We start from the raw sequence: 19,407 nt of genomic DNA on the forward strand, positions 1-19,407 counted from the left end.
TTTGAGTAACAAATCTCCCAAGAAGTCTCCTTTCCTCCTCCCTTGAGGTTTACTCAGTCGGTATTTTTCGCTATGGAGAGTAGCAGGAACTTCTTTTTTTAAGGACTATTTTAACTTCTTAGAAGAAGGAAACATGAGTGAAAATAATTACTTATAAAATAATAACTGTGAATGTGAAAGAATTGCCATTTTGAGCTTTATTTGTATACTTTAAAAGTGGGCTTAAAAAAAAAAGTGGGCTTTAAAACTTTCCCAGATTAACCGAAATTCCAGGAGATAAGAAAGGGAGAGAAGGAAGTTGAAAATACTTAGAAATTTCTCCCCTTTTCCCCCAAAACTCATTCTTATTTTTATATTAATAGGTAAAATTCTCTGAGGAGCACAAGTAAACCTCAGAAACTCATAGCCACACAATTCCTCTAAATGGGGCTTATCTGTAAGTATTCTTATTGTAATAACACTTGATAGTCATAAAGATCTGTTTGAGGAAACCAGGGATCTATACATAAGATAAAAATTGCTAAGGATAGTCCTACCCCACTCCCTAGCTTGTGGTAACATGGGTAAGTTAGTAAGAGTTTTACCAAATATGTTTGAATATGCACTGACATCATCTATTGCCTTACTGGACCTTAATATTCCCAACTAATATCAATACTTTTAGTAATGGCAATTAATTTGCTGACATATTTTCCCTACCCTCATCGCATCCCTCGGCACCCTTACACACTCGGATGCTTTAAAACGTTTCTTGAGCACATTTTACTAACACCTAATCCTTGGCTTCCCGGACGCTAATGGACAACTGGATTGACTTCAGAAAGTGTTCCTACAAACAGTGCTTTTCGAGGCTTGCCCTCTGTCTAGTTAGTGCCGCACTGTTAGGAGTTAGCTGCGATGAATGCACCCATCGCAACACTCAGGAAAGGCGCGCAACACCGCCCTGTGAGACAGTTCAACTCGTCTCTGATTAATTGCGCTAACCCAGTTCGTGTCCCCGCGAGAGAAACCGTATTCCTCCTCACATTGAACAGAAGAGTCTCGATTCATTATTGGCGGTGCAAGAGGGCGACTCCAGCACCTGGGCAGCTAGGGACTTGGAACGGATCGGGACCTGCCTCCGCGAGGCCCGCGGGGTACCTCAGCAACACCCTAGCACTAGAAGTTTGTAAAATCTGGAGTCACCTTGACCCACCCCCGGAGGTGAGGAAAGTTAGTCCTGGACTGGAGACGGGGTGAGTAAAACCAGAGACAGAGAACTTTCGCGAGCGAAAAACGCCGTCACGTTTTCCTGTTTTCGGTGTAGCTCAAGACCCAGAGAGTTTAAGGGTGGCTGGAGCAGGTGGCAGGACTCCGCCCACCACCGCGCTTCCACTCCCTCTGCTAGCACGCTCCACTCCCTCCGTGAGGTCCCGCCTCTTAGGCGCGCGCGAAGAATTGTCACGCCACGCATCCTGGGAATTGTAGTCTTGGCGCCGGGGGCCGCCTCAGGAGAAGCGACTCTGGCCTACATACCCCATAGTGCCGTGCGGCGCTGGCCGCTCCCGGATGTGTGCCTGGCGCCGGAAGAGAAGCCGGCCCCCCTCTCTCGGCCCGGCCATCTTGTGGGAAGAGCTGAAGCAGGCGCTCTTGGCTCGGCGCGGCCCGCTGCAATCCGTGGAGGAACGCGCCGCCGAGCCACCATCATGCCTGGGCACTTACAGGAAGGCTTCGGCTGCGTGGTCACCAACCGATTCGACCAGTTATTTGACGACGAATCGGACCCCTTTGAGGTGTTGAAGGCAGCAGAGAACAAGAAAAAAGAAGCCGGCGGGGGCGGCGTTGGGGGCCCTGGGGCCAAGAGCGCAGCTCAGGCCGCAGCCCAGACCAACTCCAACGCGGCAGGCAAACAGCTGCGTAAAGAGTCCCAGAAAGACCGCAAGAACCCGCTGCCCCCCAGCGTTGGCGTGGTTGACAAGAAAGAGGAGACGCAGCCGCCCGTGGCGCTTAAGAAAGAAGGTAAAGCTGTGGTGGAAGGTGGGGGAGACCGGGATGGAGGGAAGGAGCGAGGGGGACTTGCGGCTACCACTTGCTTTCGGAGTTCCGAGGGCCCGCGGGAGGCTTGGCCGCCGATTGCCTCCCGTTTCTCCTCGCGCTACAAAAGCCAGGTCCCGCGAAGGTGCCGGGAGCGTGGTAGCCCCAAGTTGAAGCCACCTGCGAGGCTCCTGGAGTCACCCCCTTCCCGCCTCAGTTTCTGAGCGGAGGAGCGTGCCCCGGAGATAAGCTGCTGCTGCTCGAGCGCGCTGCTGTCCTGGGAGGCTGTTGCCTTCCCGCCGGATTCCTTGGCGGGCAGGCGCGGCGACCGAGGTCTGAGGTCTGGGCGAGCTGGCCACTGACTGAAGCATTTGCAGTTACGGGCAGGCGTGGGGTCCACGGCCCCTTCCCACTCGGAGCTCGCCCTCGGCGTGCTGCTTTGAGGTGCGCTTGGCTCCTCTCCTGCCATCTTGTCCCACGAGGGCGCGGAGTACCCCCCAGCGAGACGCCGGGGGTCCGAGTGCACCTGACCTACTTCTGGGTTCTGTGGAGTGAGCTACGGCTTCAGGTGCCCCATGTGCCGTGTAGTCCCCTCTCCTCCCTTCAACTCGTAAGAACAACTAACTTGCTGGAGCGAATTAAGCTTTTGAGAAGACAAATGTGCTTACACTGTGGTAAGCAGAGGCGGGAATTCTGAACGAAGACTGGTTATTGCAGGAAATCCTGAGCTCGTCCTCTCTCCCCGACACCCCACCCCACCCCCTCACTCAATATTTCGTGTGGTGGCCCGGCCGGGGCCTCGTGGTGAATTGAGTGCAGAGGCTGTCACAACGTTAGCCCCAGCAGAGCGCTTTTGAATCTGTAGCTTTTTTCTCCACGTGTGCGTGAAGCATGGTCGGGATTCATTGGCGGGTAATAGTTGTTTCCAGAGGTCACTGTAAACTTCACAGGGTTGTCTTGAGGTTGATTTCTGCATTCTCTTATTGCTGGTTTGCCTTCTGTGTGGACAATAAAGCAAAAACAGTTGGAGGATAAAACGTGTACCCGATCAGCTCCGGAACTTTAAAAGTTGCCTTTTTATGTTAAAAGTTGAAATTACCTTTTACTGCCACGTGCTCCTGAAAGAAGTTGTTTCTCATTAGTTTTGAATTTTGTAGCATACAACTAATTTTCAGAATCACCAATTGTGTTAGGTTTTGGCTCAAGGTTTTTTTTTTTTTTTTTTTTTTTTAATACAGAACTTCTGTGATGCTTGGAATGAAGAACCTATGATGAATAAAACAAAATAATTCTTGTATCAAAATTACAGGTTGGGGAGAAGCAGAATTTGGAGTGTTGGAAAGCTGGGTATACTTCGTTTAGACCAAATATCTATTCAGTCATCTTAAGTTTTAAAGCAACCTGTAGCACAGCTAAATAATTATTTAATTTCTGCGTTAAGGGACACAGGCCTGTGTTAATTATTATTTTTGCTCAAGTTTACCTCCTTGATCTCATTAATCCAAAAAAGTGCCTGAAAACGTTGAGCCTAATGTTTAAATCTTAAGTGTACCAGGTAGATGTGTTTCACCCATTTTGAATGTTTAAAGCATGAAACCTGGTTTAAACCCCTCAGTTGTTTTGATCATAAAGCCCATCTTGGAGGAGGTAAGCGCTTAACCTGGGACCTAGTATTTTAAATTACAGAGGTGGAGAATTATTATATGAGTTTATAACCAGAATGGAGTTCACCATTTAGTACTCTTTCCTTGGGAAAACTTCCATATTAGCTATCAACGTCTTCCTTAGATCAGCAATACATAGCAGTCTTGCTCTTAAATTGCATAAAACATAGTCTTAAAAATAAAAGGGAAATGTTGAATGAAAAAGATTTTTTTTCAGACCCTACTACCTGTCAGTTGATGTTCAGGGGCATTGGAGAAGGATAGACTTGTAAAAAGTCCACTTCGTGCAGTGGGAAAAATTGCTACCTGATTATGTGATCTTTGCCTTTGAATATAGGTCCTGGCAAATGCTAGACATACCTTAGATACAGTATCTAACATGATAGGAGTTTTGTCACTTGTCTTTTGTCCATTTGAAGAATTTGAGAACTGACACCACAGAATGTCATCGCTAAAAATGTAGACCAAGGCGTTTTTAAATTTTTTTTTTTTTTTTTCCGAAGCCTGGAATCGACTGAAAATCCAGTGAGTTTGCAAGTACATACAAGTAGGTTAAGAGAAGCTTGAATTTTTAAATGTCAGTCATAGGGTGAAATTATTTAGTAAATTTTTTAGGTTCTGTAAGCATAATGGTGAAATTGGGTGAGGAAGGAAGCCATTGTTCATTTGGGTGTGTTTGGCTTGGATATCATTGTAAGGACTGGTTCCATAGCTCCACCCCAATACACTATACCTATGACAACATTTGTTTAAGATGCCTTAAGATCTAATATTTATGGTTTATCCTGAGAGTTTATGTGGAATGGACCTTAAAATTTCATTTAACAGTTTGATATTTACCATTTGACTTTAGTTACAAGCAACTGTATGATGGGATATATACTGATGATGGGTTACTTTCTTTGAAGGAATCAGAGTGAGTCAACTTAAGATCTTGCTATAAAATCAATTCCTCAGCTGCTTTTTGACTGTGTAAGAAATTATGGTTTGGGAGTTAGAACATACCTGAAATTTTACAGTCATGAACTTATTTACTTCAGGCCAACGATAATGCATGTTGGTTGCCTTTGTGGGCCTCAGATACCAACAGGAAAAAATGATACAGGGGGAAATCAGTAAACGCATCAGCTATCACTTAGTGCCACAAGTTTCTATTGCTTAAATACTGTTTTTAAAGGGGGTCCGTGTGTGTGTATATGTGTGTGTGGCTTTTAAAGATTCTTTTGAAACCTACCTGTTAGGGCAAAAAAAGAGAGAGCTCTCTAATAAACAACTGAACTATTTTCTAGTGGTTGCATAGCATTATGTTTTATTTAGTGCGTGTGTATGAATATGGGTAGAAACGTGAATACATATATAAAAACTAATAGAGGAAAACAATACTTGTTTCTGGTTCATTAGTTATTTGAAACTATGGAGATCTAACCTTCAGTGCTATTTGTTTTCCTTTCAGTTTTGTAATTTCATAGAATTAGCACTTTTTACTGTAGTTTATTTCCTTCAAATCCTGTAAATAGTGTGGCCTTCACTTTTTCTGAGAGTCCTTATCTGATGAGTATGTTGATTTCCTTGGGTATTACTAATGAATGGCCAGTGGTGTTAATCTTTTTTAATATCTTTAAAGCCAAAATGTATCATATACCTAAAATTCCTTAAAAGTCAGAATTTTAAATTAAGACACTGGCATCTTGTGATGGGGAATAGTGGCTACCCTGATGACTTTCAAGTCAGTTACAGGTAGGGGAGGCATGATTTGGCAAACTAAACAAGTCTGAAACAAGTTTGTTGTCTTTAATAGGAATTTCTTAGGTACTTTGTTATATTTTATAGAGATGCCCAGTTTTTGCCTTTTTCAGCAGCAAGTGCTCGTTACTGGATTAAAAGAATGGCTTTTGTTTTTTCATCTTTTAGTAGTCTGCCTAGTTTTTTTGTTTTGCAAAAATAATTTGCTTATGCAGGTTATTTATCATTTCAGGAATAAGACGTGTTGGAAGAAGACCTGATCAACAGCTGCAGAGTGAAGGGAAAATAATTGATAGGAGACCAGAAAGGCGACCACCTCGTGAACGACGATTTGAAAAGCCACTTGAAGAAAAGGGTGAAGGAGGAGAATTTTCAGTTGATAGGCAAGATCTTTTTAATCTCTTCATGTTTTGTCAGTTTATAGAGTCATACCTTAACGCAAAGCTATAAATTGGGCATGATTAGCAAGGTAGCAGTGTGGCTGGTTACATTTACCAGTTTTTCAGAGAAATAATCTGAGTGGATGCATTGTTCTACTAAGAACGTTTTAGTATCGATTTTTTGTGTTCAGTCTTGGATTTCTTGTAATGAAACACTTCAGTTGAATGAATGGACAATTTCTTTTCCTTGTCATCCCCAGATGCTAGCAGGAGAGCCCTTCCTGTTGGGGATCTATTTACAGCAAAACATTACTCATATTATGCATGTTAGTTGTGTTTATTTTAATTTTGAAGTGTATTAGTGAGGTGTAGTGGTTTTACTGGATTATAACATGAATAATCATGGGAAAGTTATGGGCACTAGTAGTGAAGTTTCAGAGAAAGCAAAAATGTTCTTGTTTGGGGGGAGCTTCCTGGTCCTGATTTCTTTTATGTGTTTAGAAGTAGATTGTTTTGAGTTTTCTTTTTCTTTTAAGTTTTACTTTTTTGAGAGAGATGAGCAAGGGGAGAGGCACAGGGAGAAGGAGAAGCAGATTCCTGCTGAGCAGGGAGCCCACCCAACACAGGGTTCCATCCCAGGACATGGGATCATGAGCTGAAGGGATCATGAGCTGAAGGCAGATGCTCAACCGACTGAACCGCCCAGGCTCCCCTGTTTTAAATTTTCTAAAACATGTGTTTAACTATTAATTATTAGCCAGTAAATATGTTTTTACATTTGAGCCTTTGGATGCATTTGCTCTCCCCCCCACCCTTCCTTCCAAATAAAAAAAATATATTTTTTATTTGTTATAGACCGATTATTGACCGGCCTATTCGAGGCCGTGGTGGTCTTGGAAGAGGTCGAGGAGGCCGCGGACGTGGAATGGGCCGAGGAGATGGATTTGATTCTCGTGGCAAACGTGAATTTGATAGGCATAGTGGAAGTGATAGATCGTAAGTCTTATATTGGTTTTTATTGTTTTTACATTGGAATTTACTTCTTTAATAAAACAAAATTTGAGTTTCTAGAATTAAAGAGTATTATGTTAACTCAGTTTTGTTAGTTCTTTTTCACATTACAGTGGCCTGAAGCATGAGGACAAACGTGGAGGTAGCGGATCTCACAACTGGGGAACTGTCAAAGACGAATTAACGTTGGTATTCTGATTTTTCTGAATAAATAACTTAAATAAGATTGATTCTATGCTTTATTAGAGTTTAACCATAACTCTTATATTTTACTTGTCCCCGGGACAAGAACAAATGCTCTCATCTCAGAGCTACTTCCTTATAATATCTTGTTGGATATGTTTGAGTACAATATATCATATGACAAGTTTTTCTACATTATGATACACATGAATTTTTCTTTTCATATGGCTATATAGCTTTTCCTGAAACCTTACAATTTAAGTTATTTGGGTATTCTGATTCTCTGTGTGCTTTTAGTAGTTCCTATTGTAGCAATTGGCCCTATGGTCATTAGAAGAATTTGATAGGCTGGGGAAGTTTTGTTTTAGAGGAAGCTACTCTGTCCTGCTACTTTCTAAATCAAATACTTGAACTATAGTTTGGATCAGAATGTATTTTTAAATTATTTTTTCTTAGAGGTCTACTGGGAAGTAAGTTTAGTAAGAAAAGGGTCTTAGGGAATGTGAGGATTTTAAATATGTAAAAAGAATCCTTAAGCTACATGTAAATGGACCTAGCTGCTTTTCTCTCTCTTTTTTCCTTAGAGAGTCCCCAAAATACATTCAGAAACAAATATCTTATAATTGCAGTGACTTGGATCAATCAAATGTGACTGAGGAAACACCTGAAGGTGAAGAACATCCAGTTGCAGACACTGAAAATAAGTAAGTGGTTTTATGGGTAGTGGTTTTATGTATGGTTTTACTCCATAGCACTGGAAGTAGTTTGGGTTTTTACCAAGAAAATAACATAGATTTAATGCTATTATTTGGTGTCTTTTAACAGGAGACTTGTACCCCTATTCCTCAAATAGTATCTATTTAGAGGAGTGCTTTACATATTCAATTTATTGGGCTATATAACGGTTTGAAAAATAGAATGGTTATTTCTATTTGAAAATACCATTGTTATCTCTGAAAAGATAAGGAATACATATTTAAGTGTGATACCTGTTTGCCATAAGAACAAAAATTAACTATTTAACCTGAGAATTGGGAGTAAGAATAAGTTGTCCTGCATTTTATTTAGCTATATACTTTACTTGGTTGAGAAGTTGTAATGAATAATCCTGGTGACCATGGCTGTCCAGACTCTGAATAAGTGGGAACTAGAAGCTGAAGTTAGGGATTTCTAAAAATGTGACCAAATGGTTGACATAAGAGAAATTATAGTATTTATTTATTTTAAGGTTTTATTTATTTATTTATTTATGTATGTATGTATGTATGTATTTATGTGAGAGAGTGGGGGGGGGGGGGCAGAGACATAGGCAGAGGGAGATGCAGGCTCCCCGCAGGGGGAGCCCAATGCAGTGCTCTTTCCCAGGACCCCAGGATCACACCCTGAGCCAAAGACAGACACGAACCGCTGAGCCACCCAGGCATCCCCTTAACGAGCCAGGCGTCCAGAGAAATTACAGTATTTAGAACACATAGTTCAAAGTCCTTTGAACTTTATATAAATTCTATTCTGAGACAGTTTAATCCAGAAGATGTGACCTTTTTAAAATTTCTCTGGAATTTTTTTTCTTTCCATCAACATAGAATTTGGAACATAGCATTATTGGCTTGTTTTAAAATGTATGGGGAGAGCAAAAGGCCAGAATATGTTATCGATTCACTGGCTTTTCTTTTCTCAATCCTTTTCATTTTCTGAGTTTTTAGGTATAAGATTTGGTTTTGAAGTTTCTATTCAAGGGTGGAAGAATTGTAATGATACAAGTTATTCTGGTAGAAGTGATTTAATGCCTTCCTCTAGTTTCCATCAACCCAGGCAGAAATTCTATGCCAGTCATTTCTTACAGTATTATGGTTTAAAGTATTGAATTACCAGTTATTGAGGGCCTGTAACTCTTAACTGGAGGATATTTAAATTAGGGGATTCTTTGCTTTTTCTCCAAGAATTACTCCTACAGTGAACCATTACTGGTAATAGTATCATATTCCATTCCATATTCCATTCAGTTAGTTTGTTGAAGAAGGAATAGTAGTTGATTTACTATTAGAGTAGATAAAAATATATGGTATTAAGTATATGTTGAACTTGGGGTAATATAAATTCATTTATATAAAACAGTATGAAATCATAATTTTTAGTGGTAATGAAATTGTGATAGGTGACTGAAATGAACCTTAATATAAGTACTTAACAATGCCCAACACAACTGTTCCTTTAACAAAGCCCATGTTTAATGGCCTTAAGAGTGATTTGCAAAGATTATAACTGTTTATCAGAAGAAATGATATATATTGACAGTGTATTACAAACAAATCCTTCATTCATTTCAGGAATGAAATAGGGGTTTTTAAGCTAAAGACCAAGGTGATATTAGAGCAGTCTCTAGTCTTACTCCAGGGTAGGGGAGAATGCAAATATAGAGTTGCATCTTGCATGTGAGCACATAGATTTAAGAAGCACAGAATGACTTTGATTAACTCCCTTATATATAGTTTCCAGGACTTCTGTTTTATTTCATTTGATCCTTACAACCTCTGAAGGTAGGTGTTGTGGTTTCATGATGTGGTAAAGGTATGCCAAGTTCTATTCTTGGCTGTGTCATGACTTGGGAGTAAGTAGGACCTTTTCTTGATCTTTAGTTTTCTCATTTGTAAAGTGACAGAGTTGGACTTGATGTTGATAGCCAAGATCTTTTTTTTTTAAGATTTTATTTATTTATTCATGAGAGACACACACCCACACACACACACACACACAGAGACACAGGCAGAGGGAGAAGCAGGCTCCCTGTGGGGAACCCAATGCGGGACTTGATCCTGGAACCCCGGGATCATGCCCTGGGCCAAATGCAGATGCTAAACCTCTGAGCCACCCAGGAGTCCCAAGATATCATTAGTAAAATGTAAACTTGGTATAGGAAGTTTTAAGATAGAATTTGTCAAATGGTGAAGAGTAGAGTGGAAGGCAGATATTTGAGCTCTAAGGCTAACTGAATCACCTGCTATCTTTGGAAGGAATCAGAGCTCCCAAAATAGCAAACAACTTGTTTGGTGACAATTGCAAGTTGAGATTAGACTAAAATAATGAATTCCTAGGCCCATGCTTTGTTTTTATAAATAGGGAAAAGGATAGTGTATAATAGTTATATCCTGGGACTTGTATTTGGAAATAACTAATTTAGTATTCAGTACTGAAACTGCTGTGTTTTGTGGAAGGCTCCAAAACCAGTGAAACCACAGCCTCTCCTGTCCATATACAGGTTGGTTGAAAGTTTGGAGAACATAGGATTTTGGATTTGTGGGGACCTGGCTTTTAAAATTGTTTGCTGTTAAATGTTGATAAAAGCTAGAGGAACAGTTCTTTCATACTCTAAAATACGGATTTTGGTTGTTCACAAGTGTCCTAGATGATTGCCTTTATTTTTGTTACATGTGTTTTAGGAGAAGTTAGGTCATCTGTTATCACATAAGGATACAGTTTTAAAGTAGTGTGATTTTAAGAAATGTATATTTTGGATAAAGACAAAGATTGTTTATTACTGATAGTTGATCATTTCATAGTTTATGAAGTTGAATTGTATATTCCTCAGTAATCCATGCTTTCACAATTCAACAAGCACTGAATTTCTAGCCTCCACCAAGTTATGTGTTAACCATTGGGTGACAAGACTGGTATCCTCTTGTTCTTGGATAATCTTTTAAAGATTATCAAGCCAAGATTAACTTCTTCCTTTTGATCATAAGTTAAGATTTTATCAGCCCATTACCGCTATAAAACATGTTTTTTCGCAGGGAGAACGAAGTTGAAGAAGTAAAGGAAGAGGGTCCAAAAGAAATGACTTTGGATGAGTGGAAAGCTATTCAAAATAAGGATCGGGCAAAAGTAGAATTTAATATCCGAAAACCAAATGAAGGTGCTGATGGGCAGTGGAAGAAGGGATTTGTTCTTCATAAATCAAAGAGTGAAGAGGTAAAAAATTAAATTTTGTGATGTCTGAAAATGTGCAGATGTTTATTGAATGGTATTTATACTTTTTCAAAACATAGCTAATCTGTTTATAAAGAATAAAAACTTTACATAGGATCATTTGGGGTAGATAAGATGCTCAAAAAGGAAATAAACTGCATTACCATATATTTCAAGAAAGGTAGTCCTTCAGTCAATAATGTATTTAATGTGGTGGTTTTGTTGTTTTTTTCTAGAAAGCAATCAGGTGTTTATCATACAGTTACTAGTGTTTTAGAAATAAGGTAGGTCTTTTCAAAGTTGTGATAATATTTTTAAAAATCTTGCCTAACTGAATTGTTGAAAGGTTTGCATTTTCTTATGGTTTAACCTAAGACCGTAGCTTCATCAGTATTCAGTTTTCAGTTTTTCAAACTCTCTGCCTGTCATTTATAATGATCAAGACTCTTTAATAAATGATGCTGTACTTATTGAGGACTGATGTCTTAATAAGAACCAGCAAAGTAATTTACTAATGAAAATACTTGAGAAAGGTATGTTCGTGGTTTTTGATTGGGTAACAATCCCTGGAGCACGTTATTAGAGGAAAGTCCCACTGCTACATCATTTAAGGCTTATGCAAGTAGGAGATGCTAATCATAAAGTTAAATTGAAATGTTACTAAGGCAGTGTAATTAAAAGATTCAATGAGATATTGCGTCTTCATTTTCTAAACAAATAGCTGTGAAACAAACTTGGAACATTGTAAAATAAAGGTTGAGACACTTATGGTTTAGAAATTATTTTTTAACAACATTGACTCCATAAAATAATATAAACAGGGATATGTTGTAAAGTGCGAAGTCGTGTCGGAAAAGACGTTTTGCTTCATTTGAATGCTTTTGCTTATTTAAAAAAATTTTTTTTATAATTCTTGCAGATAGAGTTGTGTATCTGGGTTAAAGTATTCTTGATTAAAGAAACAATGAAAATTCATCTTGGGGAGATTGTTAATTTGTAGAAATGATTAAACTGCTTAGGTTAATATGGAAAAGATTTACTTAAGGTACCTTTGGCATAATTTGTAACTTTTTTGAGGTCTTCTCCAAAACAAGACACATACACAAAATACTGATACATTTTTCTTGATTCATTAATTACTCTGAAGTCTCTTCATGCATTTTGTAGACATCAGGTTAGGTATCATATTTTTACATTGAGCTTCTCAGAAATAACCGTTATATATAATTAGAAAGTTTTAAAATTAAAATGTGAAATTGATTATGAATAACTGAATTAGGGTATTAATTGACAGAGCTGAAGCCAAAGCTCTTATTTCCTGATTATCATTCACTGCTCTAGAAAAAAAACTTTGCAGATTTATCCTACTAGCTGTCTTAAAGGGATGTTCACCAACATTTAAACTTCCTCTATATTATTGTAATAAAACCTTTGAGGTGTTTCAGTAGTATATCAATTAGGCTTTTTTGCTTCTGTTTCCTAGAAACTTAAATGCTTCTAATTAATGAATTGATAATACTGTTTTGCAATAGCAAACAATTAGTATGTATAATTGACTTTGCAGGTTTTCTGGATTTACATTTAAACATTAATTTAAATTGACTTTATGTGTGTGTGTGTGTGTTGTGTATATATATATATATATATATATATATATATATATATATATATATATAAAGAGCTTATTTATTCATGAGACACAGGGCGAGGCAGAGACACAGGCAGAGGGAGAAGCAGGCCCCATGCAGGAAGCCCGATGTGGGACTCAATCCCGGGTCTCCAGGATCAGGCCCTGAGCTGAATGCGGTGCTAAACTGCTGAGCCACCCAGGCTGCCCTAAAGTTGATATTTTAAGAAGAACCGTCTACTGCCTTTAGATTGGCTTAGCACTAAGGAATGACAATTAATTTGGATATTAGACAAAGGGGCGAAGACGCAGATATAAAATTCATTGGTACTTAGAGTGAGTGGTAAGTTATTAACAGTTGTGGTGTTACAGGATTTAAAAAGAACAAAATGTTCATTATTCCTTCAGAAAAGGATTGTACCTGCATTTAGAAAAACTAAAACACACTCCAAAGTACTATAAGAAAGGTTTGGAACTAGAAGGTGAAAATTTATTCATTCCAAACATACAGGAAAAAATTAGGAATTAAGCAGTGTAAAATTGTCCGGCTTTTGTTTTGTTTTTTTTACAGAGTGGGTGGTATACCTTATATATAAATACAAAGGAGGACCTGGATTTCACAAATATGTTGACATTAAGGTTACCTGGCTGTATTTAAGGCTTGGATTTATTTGTGCTTATAGCTTTTCAAGGTTCCCTGATTTCACTTTTGAGTCTGTAATTCTGCAATTTTCCCAAGTCAGACTTAGAAGAGTGCAGACCCAGAATTTTCTTTAAAACTCACAAGTGATTTAGTATTAATCCCTGATACAGACCTCCCGTGCAATCTATCCAAAAGTCTTCATCAGGGGTTCACATTGGAATCTAATCTGAAGGACATATTTAAAATGTACTTACCCAAACTTCACTAAAGATTATGATTTGGTAGGTTTCAAATGGGCCCTAGAGACTTGAGTGGTTGTGATTACATACCTCTGATCAAGACTTGCCAATATCACATGTAGTTTATAAAGTTAAAAGTGAAAGGAACTCTTCCTTTAAGATCACAGCTGATCTCCAAGTTTACATATTACCTTAGTGGCATTGATATTTTTAAATTATCATTTGTTGTATTTGTTCACGAAGTACAGATTGGATTTTTGGTCTTTTTTTTTTTTAATGTTTTTTTTTTTAATTTTTATTTATTTATGATAGTCACACAGAGAGAGAGAGGCAGAGACACAGGCAGAAGGAGAGGCAGAGACACAGGCAGAGGGAGAAGCAGGCTCCATGCACCGGGAGCCTAACGTGGGATTCGATCCCGGGTCTCCAGGATCACGCTCTGGGCCAAAGGCAGGCGCTAAACCGCTGCGCCACCCAGGGATCCCTCTTTTTTTTTTTTTTTAAGCTTTTATTTATCCATGAGAGACCCAGAGAGAGGCAGAGACACAGGCAGAGGGAGAAGCAAGCTCTTTGCAGGGAGCCTGATGTGGGACTCGATCCCAGGACCCCAGGATCACTCCCTGGGCCAAAGGCAGACACTAAACCGCTGAGCCACCCAGGAAATCCCGATTCTTGGTCTTTTTAAGAGAAAGCTCAATAATTAGAAATTTGCAGTGTTGCTTTCCTGTTAATCACCCCATGACCTACTCTTAAATTTTTAGGCTCATGCTGAAGATTCGGTTATGGACCATCATTTCCGGAAGCCAGCAAATGATATAACGTCTCAGCTGGAGATCAATTTTGGAGACCTTGGCCGCCCAGGACGTGGTGGCAGGGGAGGACGAGGTGGCCGTGGGCGTGGTGGACGTCCAAACCGTGGCAGCAGAACTGACAAGGTAATTTTAAGAATTCTTTTTAAAGTAATTTGAGGACCTCTTTTGGTAAATCAGTGCCCTGGGTCCTTTTGGGGCTAGGATTAGAAGGAAGAAGTAGTTAGATATACCTTCAAGAAATTACATTTTAGGCTGTATTTTTGCTTAAAAGCACTTAAATTGACTGAAGAGTGCTTGCTAGTAAAGTTAAATTTTCACTTTTTTGAGTATTTGGTGCTGGTCATGGTGGTGTGCTAGGTATTTTATGTACTATGGCATTTCATTCTTGTTACTATATTGATATCCCCATTTTACAGAAGAGGAAATTTAGGTACAGGGAACCAAGTTAACTTGAGCTTTAGCTAAAGTCTACTTGAAATGCTAACTATCTCCTTTGCCTTGACTCTTGGCTACATTTTTGAGTATCAGTGTAGCATTTGTGTGCATAATTGTGTGACACTAACCGGATGATTATTGACACTTTTTCAATAATCTAGAAAAAACTAGACTGCAGTGTTGAGAGCTGGGATTCATTTTTGTCCTCCCTTTATAATTTAATGCCTCATACAGTGTATATGACAGGTTCTTAAATATTTTTATAGAAGACCTAGTGATTGATAAATTTTTACTCTGATCATTTGATGCCAAAGTATATGCTGTTAATGACTGAAATTAAAGTATTAGCAGTAACCTTTGCGTTAGGTTAATTCATGGTCTCTGTCTGGCTAGGAAACCAGTGACGTCCTCCTGAATTCTCAACCCATGATATGCAAATTGGGGACCTGATTGAATCTGTCAGTGTATTATAGTGGTAGCTTAATATCATAGAATGGTCACCGGTAATAATGGAGTGATTTCTTTTTCTTCATCTGAACATTAGGCTTTTTAAAGGGTCTGTGTTGTGTGTATGGATCTTTTAATACATTTTTGTTGTTACTTGTTCTTTGATTGTAAATAGCAGTTGGGTCCCTTCCTAACATTGATGAATGAATCATTATATATAATAGGTTTCTTATGCTGCTTTCAAATTGATGCCATTCTTATTTAGCAAGTGAGGAGAATAAAATACTAAAAAAGAATCCACATACATCCGTCATGTGAATCTACCTGTGTGATTTATTAGAAAATTAAACCCACGATGTTATTAAAGAATTTTCCTATTTTTTATTTTTTTAAGATTTTATTTATTTATTCATGAGAGAGATAGAGGCAGAGACACAGGCAGAGGGAGAAGCAGGCTCCATGCAGGGAGCCTGCCGTGGGACTTGATCCTGGGACTCCAGGACCATGCCCTAAGCCAAAGGCAGTGCTAAACTGCTGAGCCATCCAGGGGGTTCCCCCCCCCCCCTTTTTTTTTAAAGATTTTACTTATTTATTCGAGAGAGGCAGAGACCTAGGCAGAGGAAGAAGCAGGCTCCATGTAGGGAGCCCAAGGTGGGACTCCATCCCGGGACTCCAGGATCATGCCCTGGGCCGAAAGCAGGCTCTACACCGCTGAGCCACCCAGGCATCCCGTCCTAGGTTTTGATAGACATTCAGGACAAGACTCATTGCAAATATTTATGGTCCTGATCCCTAACAATAAAGCTTTGACACATTTTTACATAGTACTTAATGTCAAGATTTTTTAGAGTTATATGCCTAAATGTAGACACTAGTAATCCAAGATTTGAGAATTGTTAATTTTGATTTGTTTCTTTTTCAGTCAAGTGCTTCTGCTCCTGATGTGGATGACCCTGAGGCATTCCCAGCTCTGGCTTAACTGGATGCCATAAGACAACCCTGGTTCCTTTGTGGACCCATCCCATCTGAGGTTTTGCATGCTTAAGGATCCCAAACGACTTAAGAATTTAAAAAAAAAAAAAAAAAAAAGACTGTCATTCATACCATTCACACCTAAAGACTGAATTTTATCTGTTTTGAAAATGAACTTCTCTCGCTACACAGAAGTAACAATATGGTAGTCAGTTTTGTATTTAGAAATGTATTGGTAGCAGGGATGTTTTCATAATTTTCAGAGATTATGCATTCTTCATGAATACTTTTGTATTGCTGCTTGCAAATATGCATTTCCAAACTTGAAATATAGGTGTGAACAGTGTGTACCAGTTTAAAGCTTTCACTTCATTTGTGTTTTTTAATTAAGGATTTAGATGTTCTCCCAATTACAAACTGGTTTTAAATATTGGACATAATATCAGTTTTAATACCTGCTTTGCATTTTCACACATGGTCAGCTGGGTCATGTAAACTTTGATTTGTCAAATTTTATGCTGTGTGGAATACTAATACTATATGTATTTTAACTTAGTTTTAATATTTTCATTTCTGGGGAAAATCTTTTTTTCACTTCTCATGATAGCTGTTATATATGCTAAATCTTTATATACAGAAATATCAGTACTTGAACAAATTCAAAGCACATTGGTTTATTAACCCTTGCTCTTGCATGGTTCATTAGATTCAAATTTATAATTGACTCACAATTTCAACTATATTTACTTTTAAAATGTGTGACTTTCCCATTTTAAAAACCAGACTAGACACCTTATTGTTGAAAATTTAAGCTACTTATTGTTGATACACATCCTATCAAGTGAAGTAGTTTTATGGGTGTTGGGATTTTTTTTCCTCCAAAGGGTGGGTGGAACAAGTTGATTTGGCTACTGCATAATATTTAAACTTGTGTAAAATAAGTGTCTGGCCACTCAGTATGATTTGTGTGTGTGGAAGGTCCCAAATCAAAATTGTTCTTCCATAATCAATAACCCTTAAACCTTTCCTTTTTCTAAAGAAACCAAAGGGCACTGGTTTGTATGGTAAGATGGGGGAGTATGTTAATTTTTAGAATTTGGAAAGCAGACAGCTTTACTTTATACGGTTGGAACAGCAGCACCATCCATGAAATATACCAAAAATTTTACTGTTTCTGAATTTCCTATATTGCTTTTAATTTTGGTTTTAAGTTGATAGAAGACTGTTCCACAGAAAGTGATAAGTATCTTTGACCTCTTCCTCCATTAGAAAATTAGATTAATGGATTCCTTAAATGGGAGCATCACCACTTACTAAAGCATACATGGAGAGAATTATCAACAGATTTTTTAGGATCTTTTTTTTTACTCTTATGCCACATTTATTAGTAAACAGGAAAGGAATTTTCATGTACAGTTTTAAAGATCTTTTGTCACTCAGTATTTTCTACCTGTGTATGGTAATGTCCAGTTTTAAAATATTGAAGATCTTAAATCATAAAATGTCTGCTATTTAGCTGATTCATTCTCCCATATACTCCTAAAAGAAATTGTACAGTACAAGAGTTAATTCATTTGGATTAGATTTATTAATCTAGTTACCTGCTGGTTGGACATCTTAGGAAGGAGGTAATTGGTTTTTAATGATGGATAAACTTTTGTGCTGGTGTTTTGGATCTTATGCTGAGCATGTTCTGCACTGGTGCTAATGTCTAATATAATTTTATATTTACAAACATACCTGCTACCCAGAGGCAAGTATTAATTTAGTCCATATGGACTATTGACCCCTCTTGAGATTGCAACATACACTCCTAAATCATTGTGGTTAGACTTGCAAGTATCTTAACTTGTTTCTGGACATGTAACGCGTTTATAAGCCTCTTGATTTTTAGCAACATATAGAAAACACCTATTAAAAACACTTCACAAGTTCTACTTAGTGTCAGCCATTGCTGGCATTCTGTCACTAGAGAATACAGCAATATCTGGTATGTTGCAAGCTTTCAAGATAGCCTCAACTTTAAAAAGTTGGTCCATTAGTTGTTTCTGATGGATGTAAATTTGCCTCCTAGTTCACTTTGTGTCAAGAGCTAAAACTGTGAACCTAACTTTCTCTTATTTGGTGGGTAATAACTGAAAATAAAGATTTTATTTTCATGCTCACTTCTTAAAAATCATGAAAACAATCAAATAGGAACCCATATATCGTCACATGTTTTCTGACCTGTGTGTGCACTCCAAGGTAATCATATTTCATCCCCCCCCCCCCGCCCCTTATATTTAGCGTTTGTCTGTGTGGGGTTTTTGTTAAACCAGGCCATCAGATCACATTTGGAAGGGATGATACCTACTACAATTAGAAAGTTGAATTTTTAACTTGTAAAATGAATTTCAAGGACTGACATGGCAATTGGCATTTCTTAGTAATTCACGTAAGTGTTAAGGTTAATCATACTGAATGCCACTCTTTTTTAAAATAATATAATACTAAAATCCCTTAATACACATCTCTAAATAATGGTAGCTGATATAATGTTTTAGTGAACACTTATCTTTGATGCTTTTACATAGGAATAATGCCAGAGTTCATATTCATTAAGACATTTTCAGCTTGCATTGAAATGATTGGGATCTAGTTTCTCATTTAGTTGTCTTTGGAGACCTGTGTGGAATCAGGAAAGATTTTTAAATGTGCCGTAGGTATTATATATCTAGTTATTTTACTGTATTTTAAACTGGAAGCATGACACATCATCTCCATGGTTGTAAATATATTTGGGGCTTATTTCTGGGTATGGGTTTGGAGGGGGCATATTAAGTACTCTGATTTTATTATTTTTCTAATTGTTGCTAGAGGTCATTGCACTGAAAAATTGTGCTATTAGGTAGTTGCATACAAAGTCTATAATGTATTGCTTATTTAAAACCTATCTCTAAGAGCACTAACATGTGGAAGGAACCAACAGCTGTTAAAAGGTTAAAACAGAAGTGTGAAGCTTCTGGAACCTGAATGATTGTGACTTCAAGGTAAGATTAAGTCAGGTATATTAATGTCCATCTTTCCCAACTTTGAAGTAACTGGTATGCAAATTCTAGGTTTCTCAGGTACATGTAAATTATACTTCCTAAAGAAAGTAAATTAATACTTAGCTTCCAACCCATACATCCGTAATTCTGAAATTAACCTGTGTTTAGCGAGTCTAAACAGAAGCCACATCTCCAAATTAATTGGAGAAAGCCCAGAATGATTACTAGTACACTTTACAGGGTATC

At 38.2% G+C, this 19,407-nt stretch overlaps 1 protein-coding gene across 5 annotated transcripts; it reads left to right on the forward strand.

Moving 5' to 3' along the window:
* Positions 1 to 1,459: 1,459 nt before the first annotated feature.
* SERBP1 (SERPINE1 mRNA binding protein 1) lies at positions 1,460 to 18,297 on the forward strand. Of its 5 annotated transcripts, none has more exons than XM_025428080.3 (8): positions 1,460 to 1,998; positions 5,653 to 5,803; positions 6,656 to 6,796; positions 6,907 to 6,996; positions 7,579 to 7,698; positions 10,783 to 10,960; positions 14,228 to 14,401; positions 16,083 to 18,297. In XM_025428080.3, the coding sequence occupies exons 1-8, from the start codon at positions 1,686 to 1,688 to the stop codon at positions 16,137 to 16,139; spliced, it is 1,224 nt and encodes a 407-aa protein (XP_025283865.1). In that variant the 5' UTR covers positions 1,460 to 1,685; the 3' UTR covers positions 16,140 to 18,297. The 5 variants fall into 5 exon arrangements, with proteins under 5 accessions (XP_025283865.1, XP_025283867.1, XP_025283866.1 ...); XM_025428082.3 differs by having other exon boundaries at positions 7,624 to 7,698; XM_025428081.3 differs by having other exon boundaries at positions 6,925 to 6,996.
* Positions 18,298 to 19,407: the final 1,110 nt, after the last annotated feature.

This window comes from Canis lupus, chromosome 5, assembly GCF_003254725.2.
Source record: "Canis lupus dingo isolate Sandy chromosome 5, ASM325472v2, whole genome shotgun sequence".
NCBI classification, from domain to species: domain Eukaryota; kingdom Metazoa; phylum Chordata; class Mammalia; order Carnivora; family Canidae; genus Canis; species Canis lupus.